We start from the raw sequence: 19,738 nt of genomic DNA on the forward strand, positions 1-19,738 counted from the left end.
GCCTATAACTGCACTACTACAATACGAAAAAGCCCTTCTAACGAAAGCTTGGAATGCAGCCAGTTTATATCAGTAAGGATCATTTGATTGAGATGGGATGTAAAGCCTACTATACATCAGTTTGATGTACTACATACTGGTGACCAAAGAAAGACATGATAAAGATTACTCACTAGTCTCACTGTTGGAAGAAGAAACCTTTACTTATAGTTATGTTCATTCTAGTTTATTAATTTTATAAAACAGTTTGCAAATTATGTTTAACTCTTTCCCAGCGGAAAATGTCATACAATGCATTTTATGCATTTTTTGGATAATTTTTTAAATTGCGATATTTCACTTCAAAATCGCACTATATTTAATCTGTTTTTGTGTTTGATTAGAAACATTGTTTACGATTGTTTATATTTTAGTTTAATACAAATTTAAAATAATATTAAAATTTGAAGTTTATGAACAAAAGAAAAAAAAATTAATTTACAGAGAATTGCTGAACTTTGTACATCTATTATTAATGGTAGACAAATCTGTCTTCTTTTAAACAAAACAAACTGCAGCTGTCTAGCTAGAGCAGGGGAAAAGTTATTGCCATTATTTACACTATGTCTTTACTTAGTTGGGAGAGGAGTCGATTGTTATCATAAAGCAACACATTAAAGTTTATCATCATATATTTCTGCTTGAAATAGTGAATATTTGACACTTTTTTAATCTTTTTTTTAATGCTTTATACAATAATACACTAAAATAAGCGATTAGTTAACTTTTTTGCTGTGTTTATGCAATATCTGAAAGTAATGTGTTTCCTGGAAAATTTTTCAGCTGACGCTTTGATAAGAAATCTTCTTGTCTAAGTAAAGTCAAATAACATGAAAACTAGTAGAATTATGGCTCTAAAATGAAGAATATAGCTATTTTTTAATGTTGTTTACATTCTGACTTTAATCATGTGGATTGGTTCTTTACGGGAAATTCCCGACCAGATGGTTCTAAAAAAACTCTCATTTGTTGACATTGATTCAGTCATAATATAAATTACCAATTAGAGTGTAATAGGCATAGAAACAAAAATTTTAAAGCCAATTAACAGCACAAACATCTTCCTTAGACTTACTATAGGGAGGTGGAGTTTCCCCAGGAATATTTATTGCTAGATGGTTTTAAAAACATGTTTACTCACCTAAATATTGTTGAATTAGCTAATTTAATGTCTAAGTGCATTAAATTGGTTAATTAGAGCTAAAAAACGCTTTAAAAAACGAATTTATTGCAATTGTTTACATTTTATTTCGAAGGTAGGAGGCAAGGATTTTTGCGGCAATTTTTTCCTTTCACAAGTCTGTGATTAGTTAAAGTAATGCCAACAAAGACAGAAGATACCCAATGAAACTTTAGAAGGAGTTTCCCTTTGATTGTTTCAGCCAACTGTGTAGTTAACTGCGAAGATTTACTGTAGAATGGTAGGAAAATGTATTTACCAAAATATTTATGGCCCAGGAGTGGAAACAAAACACTTATTAGCTTAAACAATGTCAATTGACGTCTGAAGAGCGAGTCAAAGCTAAGATTGTTGGAAAACTCGAATATAATGCGAATTAATTAATTCTTTAATTCATTTACGCCTAAGGGCAAACTCGCATCACCGATTAACAGATAGTCACGTGATATATGCCTAAGGGTGGCTACCAGCCAGGCTTTTCACACAATGTTTACTCCCAATCCATAACTTAGGATAGTAGAACCAGTTCTTGAATTAATCAGTGACTTCATTTTGTTATATGTTATATGTATTAAGAAAGGCAAAACTTTCCAACAGTCTTATTCAAGAACTACAGAAATTTGTACTTCTTGAATAAAACTTATTCTATGTCATTTCAGAATTTTATTCAGAATTTATTTATATTATATTCCAAAGTTATTTATATTCAATTTAAAAAAATAAAAAATGGGTGATTATATTAAATGAATTCGTATGGAATCATATCCAGATGTTATGAACAAGCTTTTTTATGAACTTGGATTGCCAAAAAAATATAAGTTTGTATGGGTCTTTAAATTCCAATGATCTAATTTGTTATTTACTGTATTTACTCGCATATAGGATGAGGTGTGACTTTAAATATCAAAATAAACAAAATTAGTTTTATTAATATGATTTGAATTTTATTTTGTTTAGTCACAAATAAAATATCAAATGCACATAAATGCACAAATTGTCTTGCAAAAATTACTGGCATTTTAAACTTTAAGAAAAATCTTGTAAAATTGACAACATAATTTGTTCATGTAAAGCTGGACAATCAAGAACCTTTTTTGCCAATTCTTAACAGTCAAATCCACTCTCTGTCAATTACACTTGTGAGTTTCTCCAAATTATGTTTTCTGAATAATCATCTGTTTTCACGTGGGAATGGATTAAAATTTATATCAGGCTCCCGTGTGATTTTGGAATTTCAATTTGAAATTCAATTCAAAAGCTTTGCTTTTCCTATTGCTATTTATTTTACTCCTGACAATACACAAGAATGATTCAAACGATCCAGATAAAATAGTGTTGTTTTTAAACACCAGAGAGTGAGTATCCGGTAAAAATGTAAATACACAGTTCACAATAACACAAAGAATCCTTTACTTGTGCATGTAGGACAACCTAGGTTTTTGAAGCAGTGAAAAATGAATAAAACTTGTCTTATACACGAGTAAATTTGGTATCATTAATTAATAGAAGGTTATTTTATATGCAGTTAATTGTCATCATTGTTATATTTATTTTCAGTTATCATTGGTATAATTATAACTTTTAAAATAGAAATGTCAATTTTAAATTGATTGTGAATAATAATGCTTAACAGTTTGTGTATTCATGTAGGATACAACATTTGAACATCATTTTCAGGAAATTCCAAAATTGCCTTCGGTTCCACCTGAGGTGATGAGAACAGCAAGTGAAAGGCACCAAAAAGGATTAATGTCTCCATGGATATATCAAATCCTTTCTCAAGTAAGAATTTAATTTAATTAAAATCTTATTTAACAAATATAAAATATAGGTTATTGCATGGCAGATTTCAGTTAGAGACTTGTTAGCCCTAGGGGAATAGCATGAGGTCAAGTTCCTTCAAAGAGTTATGTGGCATCTGTTGTGGCATCTGTTAGATGCCAATTTTTATTCCAAAATTGTAAAATTATTGATATTGCTTCAGAAATCATGATTATATCTTTAATTTTTGCAGTTTTTCTGTTTCCAAACAAAAATGGCTGAAGTGTGTTGTCTTGTTGAAATGTCCTTACACCAGTGCAATGTAAAACATCAAAATGAGCCAAAACAACACTTGATAACAAATAAAGTTTAGCTGCACTGAAACTAACTTTTAATGTTTATAATATCAGTTAGAAATGAAACATAACAAAATTATGCTATCTAATCAATTATTATTAATATAAAAATTTTAAGTTATAAAATTTTATTGAACATGTAATTTTAGTTGTAATTGACTTGATTGCACATCACCTACATGAAACATTATTTTAGTACATGCTTTGTGATGTTATAACTTTCAAATCCTTTGTGTTACCTATTGCCACATGTTATCGACTCTCTTCTAAAAAGTGTGATGTTAGTAAGATTTGCTTACAGACAGAAGTAAAGTAAGTATGCATTTCAACCTGCAAATTTTACAGTAAATTAGTAGCACTTTTCACATGCATAATGCATATTTTTGGCATTTTTATGTGTATATATTTATATATTATAATTTTAAACACACAGAAACCGGCCCTTAGTGATAGAAACCGGCCCTTAGTGATAAGTGTTTTTATATGTTCAGGGGTTGCTCTGGAAAATTTTAATATTGCCAGCATTTTGCCATTATAAATTTTTTTTGCCTTTTCAAATTATTTATCACCACCAGTTTTACTGACTAATTAATGCAGGTGCTGGTGGCCTTATCAGTTTGGCATCTGGAATGCAAAAGTAATATGTTAAGCTGTTACTTACCAGTAGAAGGTCAGATGTTCTGGTCTCAAATTTGAATGAAACTTAGTGAGCATGTACTCCTAAATACAAATGGCTCCTTTTCCAAATAATAGGACTCACTTCTCAAGCATTTTCAAAAATTGGGTCTCTGAAAATTGAGTGTTTAGGCTATGTGTTTGAAAGTTTCTTTTTTTTGAGTGGTGATCACCAAGAGGATAAGACGCTAGGCACTGGAGCTAGATGATGTAGATTTGAACCATCAGAATTTTAATTTAGTTTTTTATGTGTAACATTATTATTTTATTGTGTCATTGGCATTATTATTACTGTTATTATTCGTAATGTTTAAAGCTTGTAAAACAAGACCATTTCTTGTTTAGAGAAAACAAGCCTCTGTAAATTTAACTCTTCTACATTGTTAAATAAAATTTTTATTTCTTCATATTTATTTCAGATATGGTGGTATTGTGATATTTGAAATGTAACAAACATGAACACGAGGAAATTGTCCATAATATTGACAATTAAAAAAATAAAACACCTCAACTGTGCTACCCTATTTTCATATCAGGCTTGCCTTTTTCATCCATGTGCAGTAACATCTGAAGCTTATTTGCTTGTGAGGATGTAGTATGTAAAATATATGAAAATAAACTTCCAAAGACATATAACCTAAACAATCAATTTTCAGAGACTTAATTTTTGGAAATGTTTGAGAAATGGGTCCTATTATTTGGACAAGGAGCTGTTTGTGTTTAGGGCTGTGTGTTCACTAAGTTTCATTCAAATCAGAGACTGGAATATCTGTCTCTCTCCTTGTCAGCAATAGGAATTGGTTTTGAATAATTTTTTTAATTAATAATTCCAAATAACACATTTGATCAGAGTATTTAAACAGTATTTTGTGTGTTCTGACATGTCAAAATTTTTGTTTTAGTCTACTGAAAAAAGATCAAAGTGAAAAATGTCACCCCAAAACATTCCCCAAATTTTCCGTCAGTTGATGAAAAATTGCCAATCTGGAAAAGCTGAGTAGCATTGCACAAAACTGACATCAGTTCTCAATGTCACTTCCTACTTTTCTGCTGGAACACGACATCATGAAATTGCTAGATGTGTGATGCACAGGACTTCCATTGCATAGAAGCTGAACATTTTTCAATTTTTCCTGAAGTGTGATTTGCGATTCAATTCATGCTGAATCTCAAAACAAGCAGACTAGGGTTTTTATTGCCACATTAATAAAAATATCGCTAATGTGTGATTTTGGCATTATGTAGCGTAATTTCTGTATATTTTCATTGTGTTGGTCATGTTGATCTAGCAAAGAACCATTTTTTTCCATGTAGATATCAAATTTTCCATTTATGAATAAGAAAATAAAATAGTAAACATTTTTAAACTCAATTTTTTACACTTTTGTAGTTTTGGAAAATTTTTCTGCTTTGTTTTCTCATTACTTTATAGTATTGAGAACAGGTCTTTAAAATTTATTTTTATTTCTGCTCATTATTTTGCTTTGCTAATAAACCAGATTAATTATCTGGGTGATCAGTACAACCACATTACTCATGTGCTTATTCAAAAGGTTGTGGACAGAACACTGTGGTTGCTTTCAGAAAATGCTTATGATTAGATTGCAGTGTTAGTTTTGTACAGCCAGAGTGGGTCTCAAACCTATGCAGTAGGCCAGATATGATTCCTGAAGCATATTTATCTAATCCACATATCTTGTTTCCTAAAAACTCTGAGACACCTGTATTGGTTTCAGCGGATAGTTTTAATGTAAAAAAAACAACCAAACAAACGTTTTTGATCACTCTCAAAATTCTTTCTTAGGTTAATGTACTGTTCCATCAATCAAATATTATTTAAACAACTTTTTTTTAAAGAAACAGAACATTCTATGTGCTATGTGAAAATGTTCAAATTCAAAACATAAATGTGACATACATAGCGATGAAATATGACAATAAAATTTATCAATTATGTATATAATTTTCTATGATTTGAGATAGACTAGAAAAAAAATTTTTTTTAAGTTGTAACACACTTATTAATGACTAGTGATTGTGGTGACAAAATTTACAATGTTGTGTTAAAGTTTTCTACAGTCAGAGACAATATAACATTTCTTGACAGACTTGCAATAGGTTAATATTTTCTTTATTATTAATACAACTTTCCTTGAGTATTGCTTTATAAATTTTGATAGCTTTGGTTATTTTTAGCTGTTGTATATCGAAGGTGATGTGTAGGAGTTCATCCCAACTCTGGGGAAAGCCAGGGCTCACAAGCAAATTAGGCCAGAGCAGTGTTATAATTAATTTTTAAGATGTCATACAAAAGCTTCTTTATTTGGATTATTAATGATCTGTTAGTCGAGCCTATGTATATCTTGTTTCCACCAACATATTTTACCATCAACATTTGAATTAGTTCAAAGTATATAAACTTTTGAATTCAAAAGTCATCTAGAATTAACAGTACTTGCTGCAAATGATTTTTATGAAAGCTATTTAGTAAGGAGTTTAACAAATTAACACAAAAAACCTTTTCACTTTCCACTGGTATTTAACAAGAAAATATATTTTTGGGTTTATTAATAAAACTTTTTTAGTTTCCAAGAATAAAAAAATGGAATGTTTCATATAATGTATAGTACACTTTAAGTAGAAAATATAGCTATATAAAATTTCAGATAGCATTTAAATTGGTGTTTCAAACAAAGAAATGAATAAATAACAAAGATAAAAAATAAAAGTATTGTAAGGTTAAAATATATCATTAGTAATATAGATACATAGAAAACTAATTAGAAAAATAATAAATGAGAAACATTACATAAACAACAATATAACTTAGGATCAGAATGGCAGTAAAGGTTTAGTTTTTTACATATTATTATTTTTTTTATTTAGGGAGAAATAAAAATTCCTGTGATATTTGAAGAGGATATTCCTCGAGATCTTCCATCACCAGTATTATTGTATAGGTCACTTCGACAGATGGTTTATGCTATTTTATTTAATTTACATCATCATCAATTTATGGCAAAACAGAAAGAAAAGGATGGTTCCACAGGTAATTAAATATTTGATTTCTGGAGATGTTAATAGATAACAAAAGAATCTGGTGTATTTAATATCTGACATATTAATTTATTACATATCAATGTAAGAATTTTTTGAGAAATGAAATGTTTTAGTTTACTGCATTTAGACTTTAAAAAAATTATTAAAAATAATTTTCTGCTGGTTTTAATAAACAATGCAATGTAGTTCAAGAATCTGTGACACAAAATATAAAGTAAAACTCGGAAGAAACAGGTAATGAACTTGTAAATAAAATAAACACCATAAATTACTTTAACATGTATGATTAAATGAAAACAAAAACATTTTCAGTCCCATTAGTGGATCTTCACCAGTTGTTGAAATTACAAATTAAATTTAACATTGAATACAGTGGTGCCTCGTATAACGTACTTAATCCATTCCAGGTGCACGTTCGTTAAGTGAAACGTCTGTTATACGAAACGCATTTTCCCATAGAAATACATGTTAAAACATCTAATTCGTTCTGCAGCATAAAATAACCGTACTTATCATTAAAAAATGAACACAGGGTGCATTCATTTATTCCTCCGCGTAACTCTGCGCGCACGACATCCATTTAAAAATTCCTGAGGAACGCGTTCCTAAATTCCGATGGGAGTGTGCGCCGTTGAACAACAAAAATGGCCGCTTGTAGCAGTAGTTTATGGTGGAAAACAACATGGCATCCTCCATGGCTCAGATAGTTTCGTTTCCGGGTTCATAATGTGGTTTTATGAATGAAAATTTAGAAATTGTGAAAGCGCGAGTTAGTGCACGCGGTGATGTAAGTGTCTTTACGAATTTTTTTCGAATGGTAGCCAGCATTCTAATTTTTTTCATGGCTATTTTGAATGCTCTTTCAACAAATAATCCATTTTATGGTTAAATTTTACAATTGGAACCCTTCTTTTGCCTTTAAAAGCTCATATTTTAGAATTATAGATTTCTCCATCACGATACTATTGATAGTGCGGGCGCTGCCATCTTTCTTTCTTTTACCGTTGTTCCTAAATGCCTACAAACAGCAGCGCACTCTCGTAGTAGCAGAGATGCAGAGAGACCGCTATTAAAGAACGCACTCATGGAGTAGTCACCAATTATGCCGGAAAGTTTGTTGTTCACAGCGTCCGTTATTCGAGGCGTACGTTATACGAGGCACCACTGTAATGTTAACAATCAATGGCATAAATTGGTTGTTAACATTAAAAATAACATTAAACAAAACTTCAGACTAGACTAGAATTTTGTAAAATGATTTCCAACAGTGGATAATGAGTCTGCATCACAACAGTTAATACATCCGTATCTTCTATTAGCTTTGTAGATTTCTAGGATTTCCATGTGTTTTGATGACTGGGATCATTCATACGTCTAATAATCTTAGCATCATCCCAAATGACTTCCATTTCTCTCTTGCACAGATTGGAAGCTGTTGATGACAATCATTTTGTAAAGGACCTGGACCTTTCTATAGGTATAAACAGACAGACATCTTTTTTTTAGTACTTTGTTTAGCTTAGCAGGTATTTTTTTGTTAAAGAAGAGGTACATTATGCTAGAACAAGAAGGTTCTATTTACACTTTTTGTCAAAATTTAGTTATTAATGCCATGTGACACTGTGACCTTGAATCTGCATGCTGTATTAATGGCATTGCAATTTTATTAACAATACCAGAGAAAATGATTGTGCAGTTTAGTTTTAGCTGCGAAAGGCATGTACAGTATTATTTAGATCAAAATGATTTTATCTACAACATCCAATAGCTTGTGTCCCACTCTCCAAAGGTCTTTCATGTGCACACATACAGATTGAAGGGAAGTTTTTCATTACACAGAGTTACACTCTGAATATCAACAGAGTTTATGAAAAATACTAATACAAAGTGCAGGTGTTTGACAACTGGCTATCACATGAACAGGAGAGGAATGAAATGATACATAAATTTGATGGGAATTTCCCAGAATTACTTTACAAAATCAGCAGTTCCATTATCTGTATAAGAAGAGTGCTTTTTGAGGTCAGAAAAAGAAATATATATATTACAGATTGTGATAAAATTTTGTCAGATGATAAAATACAACCAATACAAAACAAGATTTGGATGATAATATATGTGGATAGTAGGGATTGCAATTGCTGGATGAGGGATCCAGCTGGATTCAGCGCATTCTTCGGCCTGCTGGATTCAGCGCATTCTTCGGCCTGCTGGATCCAGCACTTGGTGCTGGATCCAGCGCTGCGGATCCGCAAATACTCAATTAACTTTCTAAATAATTGCGCAAAAGTCTATGTTGTCGCGTTCTCGCTTTGCTAACTACTGGACTGCTACTAATTACTTACTCACTACTTTACTAACACTAATAATTAAACTACTTATAAATAAACTATACCTTAATCAATCCAGCAAAATTTAATAAAATAATAATGTATTCAATCGCTTTTAACGATCTTCCTCAGTTACAAAAAAATACAACATTAACTATAGAACATAAAATGTGTTTGGAATAAATATAGAAAGAATAGTGCTTAATTACATCCCATTTTTTTTTTTAAACAAGATACATAGAAGTACTGCCAGATCTGATAATTTTCGTATTGTATATTGACGTAACCCACTGTTTTCAAACTTTTAAGAAACGATAAAAAGAAAGAGAATCGGAATTCAACAACGGGCATATATTCGGTGCCTTTACACAACTAATGTTTCAATTCCAAGCTTGTTTATGTGGGTGCAACGATGCACAGTTTAAAACAAAGGCTCGAGAGCACAAATATACAATCAGTAAGAACCTTGACAACACTGCGCTGGCATCATACGCAAGACAGAAGGTTGTTAACGTCCAATGGGATCAAGCGGCAATTATAAAAACGACGACGAATAGGCAAACGGTCAAACATCTTGAGTGATCGGAAATCTGCGAGGCGCACATGACAACTGATTGTATAAACCATAGAGATGCGGACTTATTGTCTACCATGTGGAGATCCTTTTACATTAATTAATGTTATTAACGGACAATGCTGTTTCATTGAATCTTATATACAGGGTGTTTTTTTTTAAACTGACGGTACTCAGAGACATCTGTAGAGCAATCTAACAGCCGGACTGTCGCCAAATTTGGGAGAGTGACTAAGGACGACATGGGAAAGAGATTCCGCGAAGAAAAAAGTAGTATCCAAATTTTCTGGTAGGGGTGGATTTGGCACTGTCGTAGCAACACAGCTAAGAATCTGCATAAAATCCAGCTGCAATTAACAAACACACGAATGAATAATCAGACAGAGGTTTCATTGTAATAACGAAAGTTTAATTAATCAGCAAATAACCTTCTTCCTTCTTCAATGTGATCACTGTCCTGCTGGACAACTCATTGCATCCTGAACACCGTGTTCTCTACGGCCGAGCGTAACATGTTCGCAGGAATGTTCATCACAGTTCGAGAAATGTTGTTCTTCAAAGTCATCAAGTTTGGGACACTACCAAGATAGACCTTGGACTTTAAGTAACCCCACAGGAAAAAGTAACATGGGGTTAGATCCGAGGAGCGAGGCGGCCATGCAAGTGGAAAAAAAGCGACTGATGACCCTTACTTCAGTGAAGTGCTGGTAGCTTTTTCGCTACGAAGCGCAAATCCTCCTCTACTGGTGAATTTAGGTACTGCGTTTTTTCTTCGCGGAATCTCTTTTCCATGTCGTCCTTAGTCACTCTCCCAAATTTGGCGACAGTCCGGCTGCTAGATTGCTCTACAGATGTTTCTGAGTACCGTCAGTTAAAAAAAACACCCTGTATATATTTTTTCCGCTATTTATTTTGTTTATTTATCTATATTTTGTTCGTTTGGGCGTTTTCCGTTAATTTTCATATTTATTCCGAACACATTTTATGTTCTATATTTAATGTTCTATTTTTTTTTTTTTTTTTAACCGAGGAAGATTGTTAAAAACGATTGAAAACGTTATTATTTTATTAAATTTTGCTGGATTGATAAAGATGTAGTTTATTTAACTGGTTAATGTTACCTTAGGATCCAAAATGGCAACCCGGGAAATTTTTCCCTACTTCGGTGACTGCGACGGGGAAAAAAATTTTTTCTAGAGTCGCGACGTCGACGACGTGGGGAATTTTTCCCCGTTTGGTTTCTACCCTGCGTTCGACGTTGCCGAGTATCCTGTAACCTTGAAACGGAGACAGTAGTGTGTAAATTTGCGTTGGTAGAGGGAGTCTTTTCGTGACGTCGTGCGAGAGTAAAATCGGTGGGAAATTCGTAGGTGTGTTACGAACGAATATGCAAATGCATGATCTGTGACGTGATTTCTGTTCATTTCTGGGCAATTTTATGCAAATCGACTAGTTTCGTGTTGGAATCGTTTACTGCTGTGTTGCGACGAATTGCGTATTGGATTAATTGCTGTGTTTTTTTTTTCGTAACGATATTTTATTCGCGCACAAATTGCTATCGTTGAATATTTATTATTATTATTTTTTCCAGTATTAGTAAGTACTGTTATTTCTTTTATAACAATTTAATCCTAAAAGTTAGAGAACAAAGTAATCAGAAATTAAGGAAAAAGCGTGTTTTTTCCCTATCCTTACCTCCCCTCGTTTAGTTTATTGCCAATTGTTCGATAATGACTAGTTTTGCCGATTTGAGTTGCAACGATGAATTTTGGTCGAGATGCACTTTCCGTGATTTCTACAACTTGATGGAAGACGATTTTTCGGAGCTAGGTTTGCCTCCCCATATCGATAATGCATCGAATTTTGCTGTAAAATTAGGCATACAGCCGATCGAGTCCGTTTGCATTTATTGCGATGAAGATAAGAATTGCTTCATATGTCAGGTGAACGACAGATCAGAAAACACTGTGAATTGGATCGTTTATAAATACGTGAATTCCGGCAGTACGATAATAACGGACGAATGGAAAGGATATATGCATATTGACGACATAGAAGGAGTAGTGGTCGAACATAGAACTGTCAACGATTCGAAAAATTTCGTCGACCCCCAAACAGATCATACTCAGAATATCGAACAATCGAAAAGTGAGTAAAAAACTCCTCTTTTTGTTGTTTTTTATTGTTTATTTCGGTGAAAAAATCCGCGGAGTCTGCAGAGAAATTCAAGATGGCGGCTGGAACTGCGGCCATCTTGAATTGAGGGAAAAATTCTTTCCCCGTTGCAGTCTCCAACGTAGGGAAAAATTTCCCTGGCCGCCATTTTGGATCCTAAGGTAACATTAACCATTTAACTTATTCTACTTCCAGTACATAGTTTTACATACTTATAAATAACTACAGACTAATATGTAGAGCCTATATATATGAAAACTGGTAAGACTGATAGCCACTTAGCCCCTGATTATTTGTCCTTACATTATTATAATATATTAATATAAATTAATCAGTAGAATTACCTTTGCTATTATTTAACCTAAAGATTACATTATACTTATAATCTAACTAAACATTTAAAGTTAATTATCTCTATCTCAAATGTTAAACCGAACCAAAGTTAATTTTACTACCTAAATGTGTAAGTCTTACTGATTTATAGTGACCAGTCTAAATAATAAAAGCTTTTAAAGTATTTTTTAAATGTTTTATTTTATTAAAAAAACATAAATTGCAGGATAGATAGATAGATAACACTTTATTGCACCAAAAATACATCCATGGTGGATCCGCGCTGGATCCAGCTGGAATGATTTCAATCCAGCAAAAAGCCAGCTGGATTCAAAACACTTCTGGATTGCAATCCCTAGTGGATAGCCCAGGAGGTAGGACAAAGTCGTACCTCTTGTCGGCAAACAGGTCAACGTGAACCAGCCACCCACTAGTCAGAGGATGGCTGGTTCACGTTTATGTTTAATGGTTCTGAGGGGTCGAGATCAAATTTGTCAGATCGAGTGGAGGAGGTGGGTGAGGTCGTCGGTAATGAGATGGCAATATAAGAGTAAATGACACCATTTAACAATGAAACCAAAATTTATTAGATAACATAAGCAACGATTACAAATTCTAACATTGAGAGTTGTCCAATTTGGCTCCCTAGCTTTCTAATACGTGTAGGGTGGTTTGAAAGAGAGTTTACATTAATTCTTTATTGTACCACTTTGATTCCTTGGATGGAGCAGCGGATCTCAAAAAAAGGAGAGACTCTTCTAGAATCATCAGGTGGAATGGTTCCAGTTCCTGGAGGGTTGTCTCGGATGGTTGCTCGGGATTCGATGGGCGTTTTTTCTTCGGCCAACACACTGTTGTTTGTTCTCGGATGCTCGACTTGCTGGTCCTTGAGTCTCTCCTCTTTTATCCTTTGAATCACGTTATCTTTTTATCCCAATCATGAAATTTAGTGCTTAGTTTTCCGTGACACATTCGATGAGTTCCCTTTGGAAAGGAAACGACTTCGGGGGAAGGAAATGTAATCATCCTTCGGTCATAAGATTGACAAAAATTGTGAAAGATGGGAAAAAGAGAATGATTCTTTACATTTCCATTTGATCTGGCCCTCACGTATATTTACGTCACACAAAGTTTTTAAAAATTTTCTAGATAGTCATGGAAATGGTTTTGGCAACATGACAAAGAATTGCTATATGAAAGGTTTTGTGATGATAAATTGCCCATATAACTTCTACTGTGAAGAAATTCTATGTAAAGATTATAAAGGAGTTATAAAACACATTGTTTGTTTATAAGTACTTGAAAATAAACTTCCTCAATGGAAGCAGGTCCCTGTTGGGTTTCATTTAGTCAATGCATACTTTACAGGATCATAAGGTTCTATCTGCATGCTAAAGCTCACTCCCACTCATCATCCTTGAAGCATAAAGGTGATAATATCTGAAAAGTCATTATTGTTTTTTATTCGAAACTATCAAAGGCCATTGTCACTGAATACCCACACGAGCTACAATTTCACGCAGAAAAAAATTATTCATCTACCACTTATACTTTTGTACATATTTATTGTCAAACTTTGAGATTGTCTCCTAAAAATTTACTTTTTGTGCAGATAGAACCCTTGTTCTAGTGTGATAGTATGTTGGCATACTTAAATGGATTCTACATGCACAAAATATAAAATAACAGCAAGCCACTGTTTCTCAGATGATTATTTGGGATTGTTTAACTCCACTGTGATGCATTATTTGGGTCATGCTGTTTGTCTTTGTTGTATATCCCATTTTGTAAGGCTTTCAGATACTTTTTTTTTTACCAGATATTGATGCAATTATCAAGGGAATGGATGAAACACACATAGACTCTATGCTAGAAAGAAGCATTTCAGGTGCAAGGTTGTAAAGCCATATCTACAGTGCAATATTTTTGGCACACATTACATAGTTGTAGGGATTGTTTGAAGAGGAACAGCATTGTCATTATGAAAGCTGATAAATTCAAAAACCTTGTCTTGGTAAAACATTCCATATACATGGAAAGGTTGGATGAGTATATCACCAACACAGAATGTTCACTATCAATGGACAGTTTCCTTGATTCTTTACAACACATGACAAAGAGATTCACCAACTCCTCTTGATACATCATCATTATATTGTATGCATTTGACTGTTTTCTTTGCATTTTTGTTGTTCGTGGCAATTTCTCACCAGGTGAACAGCTTCCGTTCTTGCTCCTTACAGGAGACGGGATCTCCTGCATCTCATTTTCCGCTGCACTAAATACAATCTCAAAAGGCAACAACTTATCTGAAATACTCTTCCCAAAGACCTAATTTGGCCATGTGCACTGGACAAGCTTATTCACAACAAGAATATTTTTATTTCCTTCAAAGATGTTATTGAGAATATGGATAATTTTTGGTGTTAGCTTACCTGTGCACTGTTTCTCATTTTGTGCTATGTATTTGTTTTGTACATATCTGTAAATAATCATATATGTTCCTAAATATTATTTGTCCCAATTTTCACATATTTGTAATATCATATGTCTTCTATACTTTTGTTTGTTTTATGTTATCATATTTATTTGATTTAAATAGTACCAATCCTCCAGCCTGGTTCTATGAGATCTGCATTTTTTCACTTTACCTCTCTAATTTCCTCATCCCACCAAGCTCTTTTCTCCTCTTTCCTACTTACCCCTCTTAGCGACTATATGTCTGAGTGCAGCTATCAACACTTTTCGTTGTATGTTGTCTTTATACACAAGATTCTTTAGAATTTTACCTTTGACAGAACTCAAACCTTGCACTCAGATGTGACCATTGATTGAAAAATTGCTTCACCTACTTTCTTAGTGGAGAAACAGCTGGTGATTTTTTAACAATAAAGTACTGCATTATTCTTTTACTGTAAATAGCTTAAAATTATTGGAATGCTTTCATAATGGTTTTTTTCTTTTTCTTGATGAGTAACATATGATGGTTGTGGACTTTCAGGCACTTTACTCTTTCATCAAGCTTCCTTCATGTTTTTGTGAGATTTCCTCTTATTACGCAGTATCAATTCTGCCTATAAACACCACTACATTCTAGAACTTCTGGTTTTCATCTGTCGTTCTTTGTTCTTTATTCTTCATTCATTACAAGTACAAGATCTACATACAAGGATGGGTGGTTCGATGGGCAGGCCTGCTTCAGGAGTTTTGTGTGAACTGGTCATTTGCCATTTGGAGAAAATAGTGCAATTTGCATTCCAGTACCAAGATATGCTGGATATGTGGATGAAGTCTTCATATTATGTCACATCAAATCAATGTACAACATTTGCTGCTGAAGGGTTAATGGCAATCCAAACAGTCTAAAATTACAATTGGAAGAAGTTTGACAACTGATGAAAATCCGTTAATGGGTTGAAAACATTTTTGTTTTCATAAATTGTATGTGCTGAAGTAAATTGAGGTGTTGATTTAAGCCAGATAATCTGTTGAATTATAGGATTATTAATAATAATAATTAATAGTCTTATGATTTGGCAGATCATCTGACTTTAATAAAAAATTAGGTTTGTTGAGTTGGTGTTGATTTTATTTACAAATTATGAATAGAGAAAATCATTACAATGAGAATGAGAGTTGTTATGGTTTTTAAAGTTGTGCAAAATGTTCAAAACTGGTTTCAATGTGCAATATAGAGGTATAATAGATTTAGTACAACAGTCATGAATAGTATGGTGAAAATTATGGTGGAATTTACAGAGTTGTTTTAAATTGTTTGATACAATTTACTAAAAGTATTTCTTTATGCAGTTACAGGATTGTTATAACTGCATATACAACGAAATTCTCCATAACATTCACCAGTGGAGTATTAAACATAGGCAACCCACTAACACGGACAAATGCGAAAACATGATAGTTGGTAGGAATGTGCCACTCATCAGGAAACTTACCCTTTGAATAGGTGCTCACAGAATAAAGCAAACAATGGAAATTAAATATTTAGGTGTTATCCTTGACGAGAGACTTAACTTTACACCCCACATTAAATACATCATGGACAAAGCTAAAAAGACAGCCAATGCTCTCATTAGTATTGCTAGGAGCACATGGGGTCTTGGCCCTAATGCTACTAAGCTTATTTATAGGGGTGCAATTTTGCCAGCACTCCTCTATGCCATACAGGTCTGGGCCATGTGGCCATAAAAATCAATAACCATAAAAACTGTTATTTGTTCAAAGGATTGCAGCTCTCTGCATTTGTAAGGTTTATAGGACCACACCCACTAGTGCCCTTTTGGTAATGTCAGGATTGACTCCTATCAACTTAGAAATTAAGCACATTATTTGGCAGGAAAATCTCTTCACCTTACCCTGGTGAGATTATAGTGACTCGGATGTTGACAAAATGATTAGAGTAGGTAAGATTCCTCCAGTTTGACCTTTATCTATGATATCAAAAAATTCTCGCATTGGCAAAAATACCCTCCTGACTTATGATTGCTACCCCTCCCACCAGCTTGCCCCTGACATTTAATTTGAAGATCTAGGTGATCATCCCATGTTAGGATTTACACTGATGGTTCCAAGATGTGTGACAATGTGGGTGCTGCTTTTGTAATATACTCCGACATAGACTGCGAGCTTCACAACGCTTGCTTCCGTCTAGGTACACACTGCTCAATAGCTCACAGGTGAAAATTTTAGCCATTTATATGAGCTTAATTCACATTATGCATAGGAAGGACAAAAGACACTACTTACACTTTTGCATTTATTCTGACAGTAGGGTGGCTTTACACAGGATTGTGAAGTCTGATAGCCACTTAAAACTCGTCAGTCTCATCCACCACATTCTCAGACACTTAGACAACATTAGAATAAATTTCCAATGGGTTCCAGGTCATGCAGGGTTCTTGGCAACGAGACCGCTGACTGTCTTGCTAAACAAGCTGCAAAGTCTTCAGTCACTTTCAGTTATATTCCTACCTCATACATCAACAATCACGTCAAGAAGCAAATCTTCATTCTCTGGCAAGACAGCTGGGATTGTGACACGACTATAGAATAATATAGAAAAGAGTAATATTTCATAGCAAATTATGAAATTGTAATAAAATTTGATTTATAAAATTGTATCACAATACTAAAAATACATTCTGTTTCAGAAAAAATTCCAGAGATATTGATAAAGGAGTGGATCTGGGATAAAGTCAAACAATATCAACATCCTGATTATGTGAGTGCCGTACCTTTAGGATGGGCTGTTCCTACTGTACAGCGTTTATGGTTTGGTTCATCTGTAAATGACAAAAAGAGAAGAATGAGAGCTTTTCTCACGTGCATGAGGAGTGGTTCCCCATTAATGTTAAATACAGCTTATGTTCCTCAACATTTACTTGTAATATGTTGCATTCTTAGGTAAGTTGATTTTCTTCAAATTATTCATATATGTAAAAATTTATTTTTTCGAAATTGGGATGTAGAATATGTTTGAATGTTTGACTGATAAAGACCTATAATCTTAGGTTGAAAACATTTTTGTTTTATAAATTTGTTAATGGAGCATATATTAAGGTGAATTTTATTTCTGGTATTCTCTTCACTTTCTAGAATAGATAAATTAATATTTACAGAATTTATTGGTTTCATTGTTAATTGTTGTTATGAATAAACATAGAATTAAGAATCCACTTCAAATAAAATTTAACTTACAGTGCATTCCAGATGAAATATTTAATGATTATAATATAAACAAAATTTACACAAATGATAAAAACGTGTATATATGTCATGCAGTACTGTAGCCATTACACAAGCAATATTATGCAAAGTAATCATCCATCACCCTAACCACAAGACATAGACAATGCCACAACTTGTGAAGGTTCTGTGAAATAATCTGTAAAGGAACATCAAGTGTTCTGGAAAGTCCAAACTCAGATTGTTACATGAATGTTTGTTGTTAATAAATATTAACTTCTTTATGTAAACATTTATTGTTGGAAGAGTTGTCAGCCCACACCAGTTCAAAAGCAGTTTCAAAACTCATCTAGATAGCTAATTAATTTGCCTATTTTTCCTTACTATGTTTTTCTCATTAAGACAACATGCTAAAATTCTAGCTGTAGCCAACTAACAGATTATCCTGGTTTTGCTCAGGCAAAAAGTAACAATAGCAAAGATTAAAATTATTAGATTATGGTCGATCTTACTTGTTTTCTCCCGTGTGCAAGAATTAGGTTCACCCTCTTCCTAGACTAATTAGAGAATTTTTAGATAGGTCTAAACTGTGTTCAATTTCCCACAAAAATGCAAAAAATTGCATTTAAAATAGTACAGTAGAATCTGACTTCAGGATAATTCTTAAACTCTCTCTCTCTCTCTTCCCACGGAGGGAATTTTGAAAAATCCCTTCTTAGTGTACATTCTTCTGACATACCCTGTGTAACAAATTTCAACTTTCAACTCTTCACTGTTTGGACTCTGTGCTTATTATTATTATGTTGGGTTAAGTGAGATATACTCGGTTAACACCGGTGGCTGTGTATGCTGGATCAAAGTCAAGGCATAGTAACCAAAACAGAAATTAAGGAAGTGTATCAGTGTGTGTGTCTGTATTCAAAAATTTTCTCACAATATGACATGTATTCAATATAGTGGCCTTCTGTAGTGTGATGTATGTGTTTCTATTCAATTGTAATGTGCCCAGGCTTTTGTGTAGTGTGTGTGGTATGACACCTGTAGAGGAGAGAACAACAGGTACAATAAGCACCCCATCCATCCTCCACAGATGCCTTATTTCCTGGGCGAGTTCTGTGTACTTGCTAATTTTTTCAGTGCATGCGTTTTGTATATTGTGAGTGTTTGGAATGGATATGTCTATAATGTATGCGATTTTATTGTGTTTGTCAATGAGTGTGATGTCTGGTCTGTTGTGGTAAATTGTTTTATCTGTGATTATGGCTCTGTCGTAGTACATTTTGTGCGTGTTGTTTTCCAATACTGTCTGTGGAATGTATTTGTAGTATGGTTCGTGGATGTCTACTAATTTGTGTTTCTTTGCAAGCTCTTGGTGTATTATATTTGCTACTTGATTGTGTCTATGTAAATAATTTGTCTGTTCCAAGAGCTTTCAACCAGAAGTGATGTGTTGTATAGTTTCTGGCATGATATGACATTTTCTGCATGTGTCATTTGTGAATGTTGTTTCTTTGACTTAACATTTCCAAAACACATATAATTTTTTGGGAAT

General features: G+C 33.3%; 1 protein-coding gene across 2 annotated transcripts in view; it reads left to right on the forward strand.

Annotated features, from left to right (window-relative positions):
• Positions 1-19,738, forward strand: part of LOC136975643 (constitutive coactivator of PPAR-gamma-like protein 1 homolog) — a 166,405-nt gene that overhangs the window by 92,122 nt on the left and 54,545 nt on the right. The window contains exons 8-10 of one of the 2 annotated variants that reach the window (XM_067270729.1): positions 2,870-3,001; positions 6,898-7,060; positions 17,652-17,904. In XM_067270729.1, the coding sequence (XP_067126830.1) occupies positions 2,870-3,001; positions 6,898-7,060; positions 17,652-17,904 (548 nt within the window). The remainder of the gene's footprint in view (positions 1-2,869; positions 3,002-6,897; positions 7,061-17,651; positions 17,905-19,738) is intronic. The other variant, XM_067270730.1, reaches the window with a different exon arrangement.

Source organism: Centruroides vittatus, unplaced genomic scaffold (genome assembly GCF_030686945.1).
Source record: "Centruroides vittatus isolate TY-2023 unplaced genomic scaffold, ASM3068694v2 contig_377, whole genome shotgun sequence".
NCBI classification, from domain to species: domain Eukaryota; kingdom Metazoa; phylum Arthropoda; class Arachnida; order Scorpiones; family Buthidae; genus Centruroides; species Centruroides vittatus.